The sequence below is a fragment of the Amphiprion ocellaris genome, chromosome 8 (assembly GCF_022539595.1).
Source record: "Amphiprion ocellaris isolate individual 3 ecotype Okinawa chromosome 8, ASM2253959v1, whole genome shotgun sequence".
In the NCBI taxonomy this organism is placed as follows: domain Eukaryota; kingdom Metazoa; phylum Chordata; class Actinopteri; family Pomacentridae; genus Amphiprion; species Amphiprion ocellaris.
The window spans coordinates 29,460,650-29,481,686 of record NC_072773.1 but is presented as its reverse complement, the minus strand read 5'-3'; the positions used below and the strand labels follow the sequence as shown (position 1 = coordinate 29,481,686).

General features: G+C 37.3%; 1 protein-coding gene across 1 annotated transcript; it reads left to right on the top strand.

Moving 5' to 3' along the window:
* Positions 1-1,694: 1,694 nt before the first annotated feature.
* Positions 1,695-7,503, top strand: pnpla1 (patatin-like phospholipase domain containing 1). The gene is made up of 9 exons (XM_035951867.2): positions 1,695-1,990; positions 2,088-2,320; positions 2,416-2,481; positions 3,966-4,178; positions 5,059-5,122; positions 5,243-5,431; positions 5,683-5,800; positions 6,331-6,453; positions 6,620-7,503. The coding sequence occupies exons 1-9, from the start codon at positions 1,783-1,785 to the stop codon at positions 6,828-6,830; spliced, it is 1,425 nt and encodes a 474-aa protein (XP_035807760.1). The 5' UTR covers positions 1,695-1,782; the 3' UTR covers positions 6,831-7,503.
* Positions 7,504-21,037: the final 13,534 nt, after the last annotated feature.

The following is a 21,037-nucleotide window of genomic DNA, read 5'->3' as shown; positions in this document are numbered from 1 at the left end:
CTGGATGCAACCAATTGTATTTTTTTAAACATGCTGGCAAGCAAACACCATCAATTTCATATCTTTCAGTGTCTAAATTTGTTTATGCATTTATCTGGGTTTAATGCTTATTTCAATAGAGCAATATTCAAATTATATGTTCTGTAATGTTGATTTGTTTGTGAAATTAAAATAGTGAGGGAATTTAAGCAACTTCTTTGCACAAAATGACAAAAAGTCAAAAAAGGAAGGGTGAACTTGGTGGTCGTCACATTTACAGTGCTCACTCTCACCTATTGTAGGGTCAAAGATGTACCTGCAGGGGGTGCTGTGGTATCATGGTAAAAATAGATTGTGTCAAGAAATGGTAACCAGTTGCTCAGCTGCTGATAAATAACATTATCTCGGATACAACACAGAAAAGGAAGTTTTGCACTTAATTACATTAGTAAAACAAACATAGTTTATTTTACCAATGTAACTATTTCTAAATAGAAATTATTTAGATGACATACTATGCTATACTATACTATACTATACTATACTATACTATAATATACTATATATATATATATATGCGTGCGTGCATGTACAATATATATACACACACATATATATACACACACACACACATATATATATGTATGTATGTATGTATGTATGTATGTATACAGTCATGTATACATACATGACTGTATACAGTCATGGAAAAAATTATTAGACCCCCTTTGTTTTCCAGACTGTCTAGTCCCTACAGTAAAACATGGGGGTGAATCAGTGACGATCTGGGTGGTAGTTTCAGGATGGGTGGAACAGGGCAAATGCAATTGTGTGAAGGGCGAATGAACAGCTGGAAAACTCCTTTCCGCCTCCAATGACTGGATTTTCCAGCAAGACAATGCCCCTTGCCACATGGCAAGGTCAGTTCAAGGCTGCATGGAGAACCACAACATTTGAACCATGTCTTGGCCTGCTCAATCACCAGATTTAAATCCAATTGAAAACCTGTGGAAAATCATCAAACGCAAAATGGAGAACCACAAGCTCAAAAACAAAGTAAATTTGTTAGAATTTGTACAACAGGAATGGGCTGCTTTGACAGAAGAACAATGTCAGAAGCTGGTGGAGAGCATGCCAAGGCGCATGGCTGCAGTCATCAAAAACAATGGTTGTTTAATCAAATCCTAACTCCTGTGTGTATCATGTGACTAAAACAGACAGAAAATAAAATATGGAATACCTAAAAGCACTGTTTTTGTACAATGCCATACCTATTGATGTAAGAACTTAAGTGATTTTGGTTATTATCCAGAAGACCATGGAAAATGTCTAGATATCAACTCTTAAATTAAACTCCTATGAGCAATTTTTGTTGTTGTCACTATATTCCTCCAAACAAATGTACCTTTAGTTGTACCAGGCATTAAAATGAACAAGAAATTGAAGAAAACAAGGGTGGTCTAATAATTTTTTTTATGACAGTAGTTGCCCTCAGTAGGATCTGTTCAATCTGATGTGATTCAAAATCTAATGAGTCATATATTTTTCATGTGGGTTGGCCCGCTTAAGAAATAGGGGTTTAGTTTTCCTTTTAATATCTCCATAGAAACAGACAAAAAGCCATTGAGATTGGCCTGTCCTGTATCATATGGGCATAACTAATACAGCATTTCTAATTGTGATGAAGCTATTCAAAGGCACTGATTGTGAAAGTCGTACCCAGTTCTCACTAGATAGTCCATATCAGCACTACTACTTTCCACCAGTGAAGAAAAAGATCGAACTTATCAGATCTTTGGGAAAATGGCGCCTGGTGTTTCCAGTTGTCATTATCAAGAAACTCCTCATTCCATCTCCTTCTCTGGATCTGGATTTCTGGCCACCTACCAGTTAGGGGTGGCCCAGTGCTTTCTAAATCATGCGCCCTGGATACTACGCAATGCACCATCCGTGCTTGGCGCATCTGCTGGATCTCTGGTAGCAGCTGCTGTGGTGTGTGAAATTAACCTGAGTAAGTACCTCTAGCCTGTCCTTTGTTCTAAATTTACCTCTGTGGGATGTAATTGTTATTTCTGACTCAAAGTCCTTTTTTTCCCTTTTTTTAAAAGTTACCATGCGGGATGAGATCATTCATTTTGCCAAACAGGTGAAGGCTTCTACACTTGGACCGTTGAACCCCTCAGTCAATATTTTCCACTGGTTAGAGTGTATTGTGAACAAATATCTTCCCCATGATGCTCACCAACTGGCCGGTGGTCGTCTGGCCATCGCTATGACCCGCCTGACTGATGGCAAGCACGTTGTCATGTCTGAGTTCCACTCCAAGGAAGATATAGTACAAGTAGGTTTGCACTACAGCCATTTGTAAGGACTCAAAGCAGGCTATAAACAAAAAAAAAATGCTTATAACTAACAGTTGTTGTACGTTGTCCATAGGCTTTGCTCTGCAGCTGCTATGTGCCTGGATACTGTGGTTTTCTGCCTCCATCCTTCAAAGGAGTAGTGAGTATTTGTCAGCCTTCTGGCGCTTACCTGTTTAATCCCAGTAGAAGCAATTGCTGCCACTCATTTTTCTTTTAATTTTTATTCTCTAAAAGTGTTGTTTCGGCTTTGGGCAGCTAATGCAAGTTTTAAAATCAAAGAATAGGTTGTCTTGTCTAAACTGCATCAATGTCATGTAACTAGTGTGAATGGTCCCATGACTAGGCCTTATTACTTCCTGCCTGCACCGATGGAAGGAGGTCTGCCTCAAACCTGTACAAGAAGAATTTATTTAAATACCTTAATTTACAGATATAACTGAGATATTTTGTACATACATTTTTAAAAGGGTCTACTACTGATATATAATCAGAATTTTATGTCTGCATGCATCTTTTGATCATAAGCAACATTTGTTGCCGCTAACATAATACATAGTCATAGTGTTGTGCTACTTGTCAAAGGTTCTGACTGTTTATCCTATTTATCTTATGCTTTTTTTCCCATACAGCTTAAAACTATCAGAGGTTTTGAATCATCTAGACGTAAAAGAGCCCCAAACTGATATGTGCTACATCATAGTCATTCCTACACCATAAAAAGATGCAGTTAAAATTGACTGATAGTGACCGCTCAGATAGAGAGTACCAGGTACCAAGGCGAAACAGGCCATTTGTCTGATAGACTTCTGAATGGTGAAGCAGAGGTGACCAATCTGGAGGATGAGGAAGATGTTCTCCTGATAAGTGTAGACCAACACAATAACTACCTTTTAAAATAAGCAAAATAGGAACAGCGTTTTTAAAATATCACGATGACCAGCCACATCCAGTAAACCAGATCTTGTGACCTATGGAGCAACTGCAGCAGACTGCATGACTAAGGGTGCTCACAAGATGATGCCATACACAAAACAGCTATCAACTGCATGAAAGCATTATGTACACTCATCTTCTGGCCATGATGTTAGTGGTCAGTAAATAGTCAATCTAAGCTACTGCCACACTGTGAATTTATTTTATTTTTGTAAACTATGGTCAGTTCTTATTTTGTAAGATCAAACACTCTTAGCTCTACGGTTATTTAACTGTTTTATGAGACTGTGAAATGCAGTAATTGCAATGTTGTCAATTTTAGCTCTCTTCAGTATGCATTGCCATGGTATCTTTATGTATCTTATAAAATTGTGAACACATTTATAACCATGCCAAGTTACAATATAGTACATTTATTAGTGTTATTCTTACTTTTTTTTAAAAAAATGTGTAAATAGGTCAAACTGAAGAATCTGTGTGAATTTAGATTATGCGGTTTCCCATGGGGCAACGTTTTCAGTAACAAAACCAACATGAAATGAAAAAAATGTATACATATTATGTGTTAGGGAGGTCAAAGGAGTAAAATACATGCACTTATTTTGCAGTGAAAAATTTGGGATTAAACAGGTTTTTAATTAAGCCACCTTGTTTAGTCTGTGTTGTAATACATGTGATCCTACCTGGCAGCGTTATTTGGATGGAGGCTTTACCGGCATGCAGCCTGTGATGACTGTATCCCCCTGGAACACACTGACGGTGTGTCCATTCTCTGGAGAGACTGACATCTGCCCGACTGACACACCTTGCATGTGGGACGTGGTAACAAGTGGGAGCGTTCTCAAAGGCAACATGGCAAACAGCTTAAGGGTCATCAATGCCCTTTTCCCTGTGGCTGTGGAGGTCAGACCCCAACACCACACACACATTAACACATTAACAGTTTTACCAGTGCAACATAGTAAATTGTGCTGATTCAGAAAGTCACATTTTCTGTCAGTTTGTCAATTTTATACTACTGACAAACCTATGACCATATGACAATCCTAATTGGCCATTACCTTTACATTTGTTGATGAATTAGTGTGAACGAAGAGCAACCCAACAGCTACTCTCTGAACTTCATTTGTGTCTGTGTGTTGTTTTTTACTCCACCAAGCAACACGGCAAAGTTATATGACGACTGCCGTTGGTTTGTTTGTTTGTCTGTCTGTCTGATTGTCTGTCTGTTAGCAACATTTCTTAAGAACAGACTATGGATTTGGATGACATTTTCAGAGAAGGTCAAAAATGACACAAATGATTAGTTTTGGAAGTGATGTGGCTCGATGGATTTATTTACGTCACTGTAACTATGACTACAAGTGAACACAAAGTCAGCTGCCTGCTGACGATCACACGATTACGGTCCTACTACAAATTGACCGTTTGCGGACTTATAAAATGATACAAGAAACATTTGATTAAATTGTGGGGGTGTTTCCGAGTCCCATCAATCCCCGCCGCCCGCTACATATTTAGGTCACACGATTCGGTATCCGCACATAATGTACACATGCATAACACACATCTGCACTCAGCACAAGGTCATTTTGTTTGTGGGTACATCTATATTAAATTGCCACATTCCATGTTGCCATGATTTCTGATCATCCATAACTAATAAACAAATGCTGCATTTTGGGGGAAAAAAATGCTGCATTTCTGACAATGCCATATGGGGGGATGAACAGTCTTGGTGGAGTACTGCACTCTCTGAGCACTTTCCTTGTTTTCTCTGTAGGCTCTGGAACAAGCCTTCCACGGTGGCTACAAAGATGCCATTAATTTCCTTCTGAGCAGTGGTGGTAAATTACACAGTTAAAGACACTGTTAATATTTAGTGATGTGTGCACTTGATATGACCTCAATTCATCTTTCATGTTTCTCCCTCATATGTTTTGCCCCATATTTGATGGTACACAAAGTGTCCCCAGGGCCGCTTAGCTTTAAGCACAGTAATGAATGGATGCACCTGGAGGCCCCCAAAAAGCACGAAGAGGAGACCATGGTGGAAAAGACGGCCATCAGTCTGACATCGTTTACAGGCAACACTTCCAAGTCTACGGAGCAGGAACCCACAAGATATCCTCTCCTTTTTGACGTGATACAGAATGGTATGGTTGGAATGAACATGCAAAGACACACCAGATATAAAACAAACAGCTTTTTGCTGCCTATTCCAACTTCTTTTCATTTAAGAATCTAGATTTAGATTTCCTTTTGTAAATTTCATTTAACACTATTAGAATAGCTTTTACTGTCACTTGAACGTGTACATTACGGTTTGTTTTATTCATTTAAGAGTTAAAACTGATGCAAAGATAATCACTATAATTACTATTATTTATTTACTTTTGTATTTCAGGTCTGCTGATTAATATGGTGACTTATCTAAACATGGTTGGGCTCCCTGCGAGAGTCTTGTCCTACCTGCTTCTACCTCTCACGCTGCTGTTCAGTGTTGTACTCCAGAGTAGGCACAGGTAATAAATACACCAAACACAATACAGAGGACAGTACGTGGCTTTCCTGTAAATCCAACTTGTTGTGCAGATTATTAAAACAAGACACTATGTGTTAATTTAATTTTAAAAGGGTTAGGACATGGTGGTAGCAGCTAAGTGTTTTCCATTGATTTTGACCTTTAGCCACCTGGATGCTGGTTTAGCTTTTAATTTAGCTTCTCATGTTTTTAGTTTTTAGAGAGTGATTGATCTCATCTCACTTAACATGCTGAAAAAAAACAAATAAGACTATCTCAAATTGTCAAAATATTGTTTTTAGATAGATGTAGCATCCTTAAAACACTAATGCAGAGCAACTCAAGCCGCATCACACTTTTTTCTGACAAGGCCATTGACTTTGGTGAGTGTTTAGGTCAGTGTATTTATGTTAAAGTTATGAGACCGGTTCGATCATTTTGTTGGACAGAGACACTAACATCATTTATCAGTTAAAAGAACATTGTAATTTGACTTGCTGTGCTTTAGTGCATCTTCTTTGTTTCCCTCAGACTGCAGCTGCTGTTCAGGCAGCCGCCTGAGTTGATTGGCTGGACTTGGCACAGCATCAGACTTTTTACCTTATTCTTTCTCACTGTGGTTGTCTGTACCCTCAAGAAGAACATAAAGGACAGGTGAGGTGATGTCCTTAGCTGAATTATTGCTCTGGGAATTTGGTTGGATTCTTTCAGGATCACTGCTTGCTTCTTTTACTACTAATTTGAACTGTGCTCAGCCTTTTTATACTCGCCTCAGTTGGACCTGACTGAACTCTACACTTGAGCCCTCTCTGTGTTTTAGGGTCATGCCCGGCATCCTGATGTTGCAGTGGCTGTCGACACAATTTGAGGCTGCAGGAGGTCAGAAGCACCCATCACCTCAAAACAAGCTTTCCTCACATTCAGAAGATGTCAGGAGCGGGAGCCTGCAAAGACTAATAAACTCTCTATTTCCAGATTACAAGAATCCAAAGTTACAATTTATGTCGAAAGCTGACCAACCGGAATTGTAAACACTGTTTGTACAGCTGGTCACATGTATAGTGTGAAATATCTAAGCTTTTATGAGTGTACATTTCCACTGACTGCACTGAAAAATTGAAAGGAGTTTACAGTATACAAAGAGGGCTTATTTTATGTAAGCTTGTTATGTTGTGCAGACCTCCACTGAGACCCACTTCTAGCAGGAAAGGTTCTTATACAGTCAACATTATACTGAATGTATGGCTGAGTAGTTAAAGACTAGTTATAGAGACCGGTCTGAAGTCTGAAGGTGGCACAAGGTATAAAGACATTGAAGGTGAAAGCTGGACCTGACGTGGTGCTATTTGTAATTTGTTGTTTAACTTGTATGTTTATTAACTCCTATAACTGCTGACTTATCATAAGCTCACTGTATATTGTACAACGATATAACTATAATCTTTAAATACCTTCTATGCTATGTCCAATAGACAGTATAATCAGCACTAATAATCTTTCATATATTGTTGTGTCTGTTGCTAAAACGCAAAAAGGGCTTAGCTCTGTGGTACACTTTCATGCTTTGACATTTTCAGCATAAGCTTTTGAACATTCGCTTTAACTTGGCATGACGATTCACACGTGTCGTAACATATTTTAACCAGGTTCAAAGTGTTTTGAATATCTTTTGTGACTACAAATCAATAAATAATGCTGCTCTGATTCGAGTTGTATTTTCTATTTGTATTGTTTTATGTTAACTTTCCACCCATGCTTGCTACTATTGATTTAGTCTGAGAAACATGTAGCTAAACTTCTCTTTCTCAAGCAAAGGATAAGAGTCACTCTTTTAAGGACAACTGACTTCTGTGACTATAATAACTGTTAATTTAGCAGATAGTTATAATTACAAAAAGGGGCATTATGTGGACATTTTAGATACCATTATGTCTTGTTTGCTCACTGCAACAGACATAGGAGTGAGAACACTGTTTGTTTGATAATGCTTGTTTGGGCAGATATGTTTCTTCTCAATAAAGCAGCAAAATGAATCATTGATCACAAGGATGAAATAAAGTTAGGCTTTGTTAATTAGGAATGTACCAGGCAGTGGGATCAGAAGGTCTGCTAGATCTTTAAGAACAAACCCAGCTGAGAGAGCAAACATCAAACCAACACAAAAACACTGGTTTTCTTTGGACTCCTTGAGGTGGAGAGAATTTTTAATGAGAACTTTTACGTTGTTGATTTGGAACTGTACCTTCCATTAAAAATAGCATCCTTTTCAAATGGATTAAAAGGTGACATTCAAAAACATATTTGAGAAGAACTACGAAACTATAAAATCCACTAGGGTTTAGAATATTTTTTTTTTGTTTCTGAGCGATATGTCAAGCTTGAACATACTGTATGTGATTTCTGCATCTGTTTCATCAGCTGGTTGGAAAGCGAATAGTTAATCTTTTGATCACACTCCTGCTACAGACACACATTTGTGGGTATTTTTATACATTTATTACAGACAGAATAGAGGTTACAGAAAACTGCCAAGGAGAAAAATGCACCAAAGGCACTTACATGGATTGGAACTAGTGATGGTCTTAACCCCTAAACTACAGTCCATGCTCGCTTGATTGGCTAATCCACTTTTCGCACTCCTGTCTGAATGGTAACATGTGTTGGCACAGAGCTGGAACACACGATTTTGATCTCTGAGCTTCATGTCCTTTTTTATGCAGATGGCCCGTTACCTGCAGAGAGATCCTCTTATATAATGAGTGCGGATGGATCATACGGATAACACACACATCTGCTCCTGTTTCTACATCAGCCACTGATCCAGCCAGTCAGCTGGCAACCAGCTGGCTTTGTAAAAACAGAGCAGAGACATGAGGTGGTGTCTGTATAACTGAAACATGCATGGGTTCATACATTTAGGATATGCCCAAAAAAATCTGCTAATTAAAAAAAAAAACAAAAAAACTTTCAAGCGAAATCTCCTCTTCCCCTGACTGTCAAAATGATTTAAGAAAATGCCTGGCATGGCTAAAATTACCAACAAGCGTGGACTGTTTCCTGTCTCATGAACATGACCTTTTTACTAATCCGCCTAGTAGTGAACAGAGTATTTAGAACGACACATATGCAGATACACAAGTGTTTGTAGGTGTTGTTTTTGTAATTTTTGATATTCATAAATAGGTGTGGCATGCTGTATGTGAAAGAGAGCAGAGGAGGAACAGCCTGGGGTGCTGGTTGATTTCATACTGATCGAGTGCCATTGCCTTGCCACTCCTTGAGATGATGGAAATTGGTTGTGACATTTAATGCCTGACAAAGCACTGGCTGACTGATCAATGTGCTTCAACAAACAAACAAACAAACAAACAAACAAACAAACAAACAAACAAACAAACAAACAAACAAACAAACAAACAAAACCCCACCACATACACACAGATGAATAAAAACCATGGAAACAAAAACACCAGGAATTCTTCTTTTAGTTACATTTTGTATAGTGTGTTCGTGTGACATAAAGGACATATAACAACATCACTGAAGACTGATTGTGTAAGTGTATGAGAAGCCCCTTGGATATAAGCTCTGTATGAATGCAGTCAATTGGCACTTTCATGAGAACAGACACAGAAGGGAAATGGAGTACAGGAAAGAAAAACCACAGATGAGTTGGAAAATGTAAAGAATCCACAAGCTTTCATACAGAGCATCAACTGTAAAGTCTGTGCAGTCATCAGATCTCAACACAATTAAACCCAAGAACCTTTTTCTTCTCATCACAAACACACATATACAACTCAAACCAACACAAAGAATTGCCACAATCCCACATTTATAGATTATCTGTGACAATGTGCATAGGAATATCACAAAAGTCTTCTTAAAATAAATAACATTGTAATGCCAGATATGCCAATTACTAATTTTTAACTAGCAGCATTGTGAGCATTCCCCTCTGCTTTCCATTCAGTGCATCATTTGCTGCGTTTACATGAAGCAATTCACAAAGAACACAACCTTTTAGAACTGAAATTAGAACAGATCACAGGACAGACAGACATCACTACATGACTCTTTGTCCACTTAGCTCCAGGAGCAGTAGAGCCCTTAAGTCAGTGCAACGTGCTCAGATTGAAATGTCTCAACAACTATTGGACAGACCACTGTGAAATTTGGATGTTCTGTGGATGACTCTGATCTCATAACCTTGCCTCTGGCTCCATCAGCAGGCTGACATTTTAATGTGATATTTTATAACAAAATACTTAGAAAATTCATTCCTAGCCGCCTCAGTCAAACCAGTTTTGGCTGCCGACTCTTGCCATGCTTGTATTAATTTCACGTCATCCCAAGAGTAAAACAGTAAACAAGTTCTAGAAAATTCTCCACCTTTAGACGCCCAGAACATATGCGAGTATCACTTTGTGTCTGTCTTGAATGTGGTTAATCTGCGTTTATCTGGAAGGGATAATTTAGATTAAGTCAGTTACTCAATCAACAGAGTGAAACAGATGTTGTCAGGTTTCACTAGTGACAACTTGCATGTTATAATGAAAGACTCTGTTTGTGTGTATGTCTGTGTGATCTCAGACCCTCAGCAGGATCCTGTCATACAACGGACTAATAAACAGCAGCAGATTGACAGGTTGTTTTTGTTTCTAATCTTTTCTTCTGCCTCTTCGGGTACCTTCTAAATTTAGGGCCTGGTTGATTAGACTGAGAGAAAGTCTCTTATGGTGATGAAGCTCCACACTAAGGGGTGTCCCTTCTTTTTAAAACAGACTGGCAGTATTCCATTAGTCTTAATTCTGACTGTTCCACTCTTTACAACCTCTGCTCTCTTGACATCTTAAAACCACATCTAATCATCCCTTTAATTGAGAAAGTTGTTCCTAGTGAGTACTGTATGTGTACTGCCTACAGATTCCAGATTTAATGCCTATAACATTAACATTAGTAATTAAAATCATGTTTGAATTTTAATTTTTATTCATACTAAAGCATGTAATTGGTATTATATTTTCTAATCATGTCTGTATAAAAACTAATTATGCGACTTAACCATTTAAATATTTTTCAATTTATCAACTAAGTCATTCCAGAGAGACAGAAAAAAAAAATTGTTGACACAAACCCTTTACTGATTAGAAATGTTTCTCGGTAAATATGGTAAACAACTGTAAATATGGCTGTGTAAATACTGACTAATCCATTTGTGGATCAGAGATCCAATCTATAGATGGGATTTCTGCTCCACAGAGATCCCATCTATAGATTGCCTTTGGATGTGAAATAAAAAAGAACTAATCAGAGAAAAACTGCTGTAGTGAACAGTGCCCTCCAGAATTATCGGCTCCCATGGTGAATATCAGCAAAACAGGCTATTAAAAACTGCTGACCTTTTACTCAAAGTATTCACAAAATTTTACCTTTTCAATTAAGTAAAATTACTGAAAACAAAAAAAGAAATTTCTCCAAAACATATGCGCTAAACCTTTTGGTAGCTGTGGAAAATCACATGTTCGAAATTTAACAGAAGTATATTTGCAGTCATACTTTACATTTTCAAATTCACCTGCTTAGTTAGGAACTTTTAAGCAATCAGCCATTAATCACTGTTTCACTGGGGCCTAAATATGATGCGACACAGTTCAGATATCCTTAGTCATCATTCTCAACTTGAGAAATACTGTGACAATGTGGGATGAAAAGTTGAGTTTCACAAATTGGGATATGAATGTAAGAAAATGTCTGAACAGTCGAAAGTACCAATTTCCACAATCAGAGTGATAATCAGAAGTTTCAAATGACTGGAGATGTTAACAATAGTCCTGGAAGACATTGACACTGTTTCCACGTGCTGTGAGGAGGAGGACTGACTGAAAAGAATCTACAAGGATCACGGTTGGAGAATTGCAGGTTAGTTGAGTCTTGGGTTCAGAAAATCTCCAAAACATCCTATTGGACACCACAAGCTGTTTGGGAGCATTGCCAGAAAAATGACAAAAAACAATCACCTATCGTTGATCAAGGATTACTCAGACTTTACTATTTAATAGATCATTAAATGCTGGAAGATAGTAAATGCATTATAGGAGGCTTCCAATGGCCCATTTCAGCTGGACAGTGATCCAAAGCCTGCATCAGAATCTACAGAATAATGGTTCACCAACTCCAGATTAAAGGTTTTGACACAGCCATCATAATCCAGTTTAAACGCCATAAGAAATCTGTAGGGTGAGTTGAAGAGAAGAGGAGAGTTCATATGTGCCAACCTCAGAATCCTAAAGATCAGGAGGGGATTCTGTAAATTGTCTTGATCCTGATCCATGTGTCCTCAAACCTCATCGTGCATTATCGAAAACCTTTGCTAAAGAGAGGCTGCACAATCTATTAAATAAAAGGGTCACAATAATTATAGTACACACAGATTTGAGAAAAGTCTTTGGTGACACATTTATTTCATGGTTCTGTAATTTAAAATTGCAATTTTTTTTTGTTTAGTCTCGCACACTATTTAAGGTTTTGTTAATTGATGTTTCAATGTTACTTCAATTAATGGTTACATTTTTACATGTATTTGAAATGAACGACCATGAGGAAAAAGCCTGATGGCCTTTATCCTGACATCTTGTTCCGCTCAGTTTATGAAAGGATGTAGTTCAGTATGACACTGTATCTCATGACTGGCTGCAATGAAATGCAATTTTGTTCCGAATTGGTCTCACAAGAAGATGATTTAATCGGTACTAAATACGGCTAACAACCAAACCAGGGCACAGTTGAGATGATTGTGTCTGTATGCTTTTAATTCTAATCTTTTTGCTCAAGATGAAAAGATTCTCAGAATTACTGCATTTAGGAATGGCTTTGTGGAAAACTTTCTAGGAGAAGGATTTGTCCTCAGGGAGGTCTTTGTCATCGGACAACGAGAGCAGAGAATACTTCTGGTGCACAGAGAGATCGAATTTGGAGATAAAGTCAACACGGAAGAGGTCGCCCAAGCTGTCAGGAGAATATCACAGGAACTGCAGCCTTCAGAGAAGAAATAAAGCTTTCTATTGCCCCTGCTGAATCAGAATATGAGCCACAGAAAGTGTAGAAGGGTGTAAATGTTTGATTTGCTTGTATATGTATATATTTAAAAAGCTGAGTTGTGTGAATGGGCACCAGGGAGAGATATATAAATATTTATATATATATTATACATATATATATATTTATATATAAAATTTTAAGGAGAGGATGTGTATGTATGTATGTGTGTGTGTATACATACATATATACAATGCTGCACATTTATCAAGACTGCAAATTAAGAAATAGTCATGGCTATTAACTTGTTCTCCAGGGTGAAACCAGTGGAGTGCAAGGGAATGCCTCAGTGAAATGGAGTCTTTCAATCCAAACAGTCACCTGCTTGTTAAACTTTATTTCTGTAGTCTGTACATGTTGATAACTTGTGTAAGTCCATTACACCAGCACAAACAACATGTCCTGACCTCATTCTGCCTGCTGATGAGTACCATTCTGACCCCACACAATGCTCCCTTAATGGAACAGCTTATAAATGCTGAACTTTACATCACCTATAATGTCCTGCTCAGTATTAGCCATGCCTGTATTGCAGCCGCAGAAACTTATCTTGACTATCTATCAGGGGCAAAGAGAAGTGGTGACCTAGTGTGACTGCTATTATGACAGACTAAAGACTGACTACAGCCCTGATCTCTCCATCCAATAGTGAAGCCTTTTAGATGGCTGCTCGTGTATTCATTGAGTGTAAGTTATATCCAGTAACTACTATTTTTCTGGCAGAACTTTATTTGTGAAACTATTTCTTAAATAAAAATGTTAACAGTGCAACCACCCTCTCCATTCAGCCACATACAACCAAATGGTTCTGAACAACCACAAAATGCTTACGGCAATTTGGCAGCAACTCAACGATTTTGTATTATTGTCCCAGAAAACTGCATAGACAGTCTAAAAATGTGTAAATGGTGTTATATATAAATAAAGAATTTGTTTGTCTTAACTAGGCATGTGTTCTCAACAGAACAAGACAACAGCTTATTAAAAAATCAGAACTTAAACAAATGTTTCAGATGTTAATTGATTATACTGTATAGGAGTAATTGCCTAAAAAAAACAACAGACAAAAAAAAAACACAATTTGCTCTCATTTACTTGTTAATTGCTAAAACAACAACAAAAACACTGATACATTCTGGGACCCATGTATGAGTCCTGGTCTCAGCCTGGCCACCCCTATAAAAAATTGTCTGGCTTCAACACTGTCTTCTGCAAGTCTAATATGTACAGTTTTCAAATTACTTTGTTCAGAGCCTCTCCTCTTGCTCATGCGGATTCTGTAAATGAAATCCAATCGGAGTTCCATAAATATCCTTACATTTGAGCTAATACAATACCTAAGCTTTTAGTTTTTCATGGATTTTGATATTGTTCATTTCCCTAGCCAGGTAAATCTCCTGTATTACTGAGAGAAATCAAAAGGGTGGCCTATTATAAAAGCTTGTATAAAGAAGACAAAACTGAACCATGAAAGCCATAGAAAAGACTAGAATAGAGTTTTTTGAAATCTATTTTGACATCAAAATGTACCCAGTGGCATCAGTACTTTTATGGATTGGTGCAACAACCAATTCTTTGTTGACTCACTGCTCAGGGCTGAGCATGACTGTTAGCTAATATACAATATATATGTCATTTTTTACTGGTAAAAGAATAAAAAGCCATTGGTGCAGGTAGCTAGCTATTTAGCCAGCTTTGGAAATAAAGGACATGCTAGCTAGCTAATGTTAGCTGAGGTTTAGCTAGCCAGCCAACGTTTAGGAGATGTTCAGCTTATGTCAAGATTCACTTTAGGTGCGTCTGAAATTGTATTACAAGTCACTTCCATGAAAAAAAAAACAAGCAAATAACACTAGTATATTGTAACGTTCATGATTACAGGCAAGATAGGAAATGTTTTGAAATATTAACATCAACCTTATCAGTATACCTTATATTAATATACATTTTTGAAAAGCATAATCCTTTATTTTTTTTTACATTTTTTTAAGATGACATAATTTAATGTTTTCATGTGATAACCGGAGTAGTGTGATGCTACCACCACTTCTGTTAACCCCTTGCAGTGTTCAGAAGCCAGGGAACAAACACCACACTGTCTGCCGATGAAACCATTCTACATGTCACTCATTATATCTGCAAACTCATCTGTCATTTGCACATTTCTGTATCACTCTTGTGTACTTTGTAGATTTTTTTCTGCATTATATTTTCTATATTTTTATTTTAACTTCATTTTATACACTAATATTCTGTGTGGTCTATTGTTTACCCAGTTATTGAATATCCATGCTGCTGTAACAGCTTAATTTCCCCCTGGGGAAATATATCATCCAAGTCTAAGTCACAGGCAAGTCACAGTACAAAGAAATATATGGCATTTTATTTAGTTCATTAAAAACAATGAGGGGCCCGTCAGCAGCAACTACTAATAAGAAATTACCTCTGGAAAACTGGCAATGACTTCAGTTCCATGTGTTCATACTGAACTGGGTAAAAAGGCTTTTGTTTAATCTGCACTTTTTGCATGGAATATGTTGCAGAAAGACTGGAAATTAACTGAGTTAATCTCATTGAGTGCTTTTAAATTAAAACTACAAGTTCTTGAGACTGATTCCACAACATGCACTTGTTTTTCTGAACTTGCTTTTTTTTTTTTTTGTTCGTGTTTTAATTATTTTTTAATTAATTTTATAACTGTGTTTTGTATTTGATGCTATCTATCTTGGGAAGAACTGGCAAAAGAGGTTGTTAATCTCAATTGGATTTCTCCTGGTTAAAAAAAAAAAAGGTTAAATTAAATTAAAATTAAATGACCCCACAGCCCAAACACACAGCACTACAAATCATAAAAGCCACACCACTGGCACTACACAGCTTCAAGGCTCAATTAACACCAGCACAGCAACCTGGAGAGACCAGTCCAGACTGTAGGTGGGCCAAAACCATTTGGCTTCCTAAAGGAGCGTGAACGTTCCCTGTAATTAATTAGGGTTCAGAAAACTTAGTGCTTTTGATGGACTTTATATTCTTAAAAGTACAATTTAGAAAAATGATAAAAGACAATAACTACAAGGAAACATTGCATGCAGATTTCACGTGAAGAAAAGAGTCACTTAGGTGACAGCGGACACCCCCCTGTGGGGTCCGAAAATGGGGAGTCCCGGCAGACCAGGAAGCGGCGGTTGAGTAAAGTTTGACAGAAGCTGATACCAGTAGAGTGTCAAATTTCACTCTTAACAGCATGAAGTGGTGTAAAGCTGTAAAGTTAAACACGAATACAGGCCAGAGACACAAATTAATTTATGTTCCCGCGTTGTCTAAAGGAAGCTTGAACCCTCCCCAGCTAAGACAGACAAAGCTCACCAGTTGGACTGTCTTAACTGCCGGTAAAAGTTTGCTAACAGCACCCCAAGGCACCCAGCCTGGCCTTCAGTCCGTCTCAACTTGTGTTCTCATGGTCAGTGATCATTTTATCCTACAGAGAGCTCCTCCCTGCCTGCTCATACAGGTGACCATCATCAGTAACCCACCCAGGTAAGAACTCACCTCCTCCACAGTCAACACAACACATAAATGGAGATTGTCCTGTTTTTTTTTTTGTTTTTTTTTTCTTACGTACATGTCGTGCTTGCTTTGACAACTAGGTCAATATGTAATTGAGGGACTTTTGAAGTCCATGGGATATATCTTGCATCCATTTTTGTTAAAAGTAGAACAAAAATAATATTTTTTATGTTCATAATGATCATGTCTTTACAAATTCCACAATTATTTATTAGGGAAACAATCACTTATTAATAAAAAAATGACTGGATATCACTCAAATGTCAGAATTTAGTAACAGCCACCTTCTAATTAGCTAAACAATAACAAAATTAGCTTATTAAAAATGTTTTGATTGTGTTATTTTATTAAGTTGTGATAATCATGACAGATATTTCTTTTTTGGCAATATATCAAATTTTATATGGAAAATAAATTGTATCTGTGTCTGAGAAATCACTTTCAAGTTTCCCATTACAAAAACGCCTCTCAAGGAAGTGTGTTAATTCCAGATCACATGACCTGCTCCATATGATGTCATTTCCTCCTGAAGAAAAGACTGGCAAAACTCCAAGGCTTTCTGAGTTATTTAATATAAAGTAGTGTGTGAGTCAAGTGGGGATTTATAGCATGTCAACAGGTTTACTACAATATCTTTGTAAATAACTTTCAATTTACTCAATTATATGTCTAATCTGTAGAAGAAGCAGCAAAAATGTCAACTATGATACCTGTCAACTATGTTACAAAAAGTCCCACAATTGTATATTGACCCGACTGCATAAGCATTTCTATTTTAAGATGAGACCTTACTTGAATCCATACACCTGTTTCACTTTATTTCAGTTGCTGTTTCTCAACTTCATGGTTTATTGCTCAGCCAGTCATGGTGAGCAAAGTTGTAAAAATGATTACAATAATAATGACAAAGATAAGCCAACTTAGTGTCATTGCAAAACAAAGAAAATGCAGATAAAGTGAGGTGTTTGTGTTTTCTTGCAACGTCCTGATTTTCACTCTGAAAATATTGAATTCTCACAATTGTTCTTCATAGTAGCCCAAATATAACTAAATAAAAAAGCCAAAACACCAACAAACAAATGAAAAAGCATTTAGTTAACCAAATTGGGTTTTTTTTTTGTACTGTAGCGATATACACTGTGACAGTATTATTAACAATTTAAGTTAATTAAAAATGGACACACAGCATGACACTCAGATCAGTGTGGCCCCTGCGTGAACAGAAATAAACTGGTTGCCAGGTTTTTCCTCTGTGTCACACAAACTCCCTCCAAATAACTCTTCTCGTGTCCTCCGCTGTCTTCAGTCATCCCAGCGACTCCCCATATCTCTCACTCAGTTGTGGAACTTTCCATCAAAGCATCTCGTTAAAGATGGAGCACTCTCATGCAACTTTAAGAACTTGACAGGGATCTTCCACTCTGCAATTTTAACCTCTCGATCACACAAACTCACGCTCACTTAATTTTTTATTTATTTATTTTTTTTAGAGAAAAGTCTACGGTAGCAGAGTATCCACTTTATTTCCACTTGAATGATGAAAACCGCAGTGAAGAAAACGTCTTGACTGGATAGTGGACACTGCAGGTATGCACTAAGGAGGAGCAGAAATTTTTGTATTTTGGCTCAGATCTGCACTCATGTAATGTGTAAATGTGTGAAAGTGAACATTTTTTGTGGTTGTGTGTGTCAGTTTATACGTATGTGTGCCTTTGGAAAGCCAAAAAGTGCAATAAGAGAATAGAAGGAATTCTTGTAAAACAGTTTTGAGAATGGGAACTACAGAAGTCCATAAAAAAGGGAAGAATTTTTTGTCTGTAAAATGCAAAAGCTTATGCACAATATGCATTTTTTTGTTGTCATAGATTGAAAACACACTATACACATTTGTAAATTCAGGTATAAATCCGTATAAAACACCTCGTTTGTTTATACACCAAATACGGAAGGTAATCTGGAAGTATCTATTACTGAGTTTGGGTAATCCCTTGGATTACATTACCAATTACAATTTTGATGAGCTATCTAGTGACTGTAATGGAATACAATTTTAGTCACTCATTCCACCCTTGCGAAGGATTCCGCTGGATGTGGTTAAAACCCCACACTGCCATGAGAATATGGGACACACACACAGACACACACACACACATTCTGGATAAATAAACAGAAGGATTAATACGAAAAGCTGTTTTACTCCTCGCTGATTTGATAGATGATATTTAGATTTAGGATTGTAGATGGATGGTATGCGCTTTTTAAATATGACTTTGAATCCATGTGAATGATGAGGCTCAACTGTGTTTCGAGTCAAAATACAGCAGCTGTTGCTAGCTTAGAAACCTGAACCATCATCACAGACACAGATGCTACCTTGGATAGAAGGCCCTACAATTCTACCATTTCATTTAGCAGGCGCTTTTATCTAAAGTGACGTACATCTGAGAGTAGATGCAACACAAGCGAGGATCTAGTCAGGAGAAAAACTGTAGAAGTGCCATCTGTTCATCTGTGTTAGTAAACAGTGAGAATTAAATCAGTCTGAATAGTTCTCTGCTGTTTTTGAAAATATGGCAACAGAGACCATCCATCCTGATGACAATCACAAGAACAATGTTTTAAAAAGGAAGTTGTTTTAATACATTTCAGCTGTCTTTTCTCTGAAAGTTTCTGTTGTGCTGTGTGTTTGTTATTTTAGCGCACTTTGGATTGGATTGTGTTTTTTGTCAAGAATCTAGCTTAGATTTTACTATGGCTTCAGCCTACTCTTGCTTTTTTCCAAACGAGTCAGATCCATAGAGGTTTTTCTCACAGGAGTCATGTTGACTTGTCATAGCAGGAAAAGCACAGATGGACCAAACAGTAACGGTGACATCAATCATTGCAATGCAGTAATTAATGTGGCTCTTACTTGTGGCTAAAATATGACTTTTTCATATGTTGTATAGACTTTTGATGCTCAAATTGTGCCCAAATATAACCATAAATATGCATAATCAACCTTTGAGAACATGACTTTCAAGAGATATACAGACACTGTATTCTACATGCTACTAAATTGCATCTACAGATATTTACCTACATTGTAATGTTTTAATTGACAAATTTCCTCCTATGGCATACTACCTGATAAAGCAGAGGCTATAAAACGCCATAGGGTGTGGTCAGTGCATCTGAATTTGGGGATTTTATTGGTTAAAATATGATTTTTACTCTCATTTTTCAGATCACATAAATGCTATTTTTTTTGCACTAAAATGCAATAGTCTGCTTTCCAGTCTTTGTGTGTGCATGTGGGAACATGCAGACTTACAGTATGTGTGTGCCACAGATCTGTTTCACTTGTAACCTGTTTCCGCACCTGCTTGTAACGTATCTATGTGGCTGATAGTCCATGACCAGAATCCAGGTAGCGTGTGAACTCCCAGCTCCCAAGTGTCATTCACCCCTCCTTTCTCTCTTTTCATTTGCAGCTCTGTTTTCACTAAGCATTGTCCTTGGATGTCCCTCGTTGTCACAACAAATAATCTGGGTCATACATACATCCAATTCGGGTCCCTGTTTAAGATCTTCCTGAGTGCAACAGCAGCTAGAAAATATTCCGCATTCAGTTGAATGGTGGAGACACTTACTGTATTACTGATAACACAACACTTGTGATGTGACACAGAATATGATTCAGCTCTACACTTGCCTGTTTGTCTTAATCTACATTGCTAATTAGACTTTTTGTTGCAAATCAAAAGTTATATGTCAGCAAACACCCTGTAATTGTTTGCCTAATTTTAATCTACTGCTTGAACAAAGACACACCATCATTTCTGATATCGTAGGAATGTAGTCACATTTACTGTTTCTGTGTTTAGATTTAAGTGTGCATATGTCTCTCAGAGTTACATGCATAGTTTCATAGAAACTGCTTTCTGAAGTGTATTGATTGGACCAGAGCCCTTTGCATTATTTTAAATACTGGATTTTTCATCAGTTTTGATTAGTTGCATGACATATTGCAAATATGCATATCATTTATAGACATGTTTTAATGGTAAAGTTGCATCTAAACTTTCACAATAATTTATACAAAGAAAAACAATTGATTATTACTTGTACCATCCAAATATGAAGAACATAAACATGTATACTGTTTATTTACAATAAGAAGCTATTGTTGTCATCTTGTGCTTTCACGGCCCACCGGTTGCCTATCATGAATATGCATTGAATATTTTTAAACTGTTCATTCAAAAAAGGGATTAAGCTCTTTTTTTACCCCATGAATACACATGGAGGAAGCAAAGGCTTATTTTGGGATCCCTTTGGTGACTGCGACATATTTTTAGATGATAAAAAAAATGGAGAGCAGATGTCTCAGAGTTCAAAGATGCACAACATTTATTGCATCCATCTGCGTAGCTGAGAGTAGCCTTTGTCAGTCTGAGATGTGTTGAGGTGAGTCCACAGAGAAGGGTATCAAATGAAGCTCGCTAGCATTAACAGATAGCAGACTACTCCATGTCAACCAGAGACTGGCATCCTGTTGGTGTTTGAAAGACTTCCAGTGATACGGTACCAC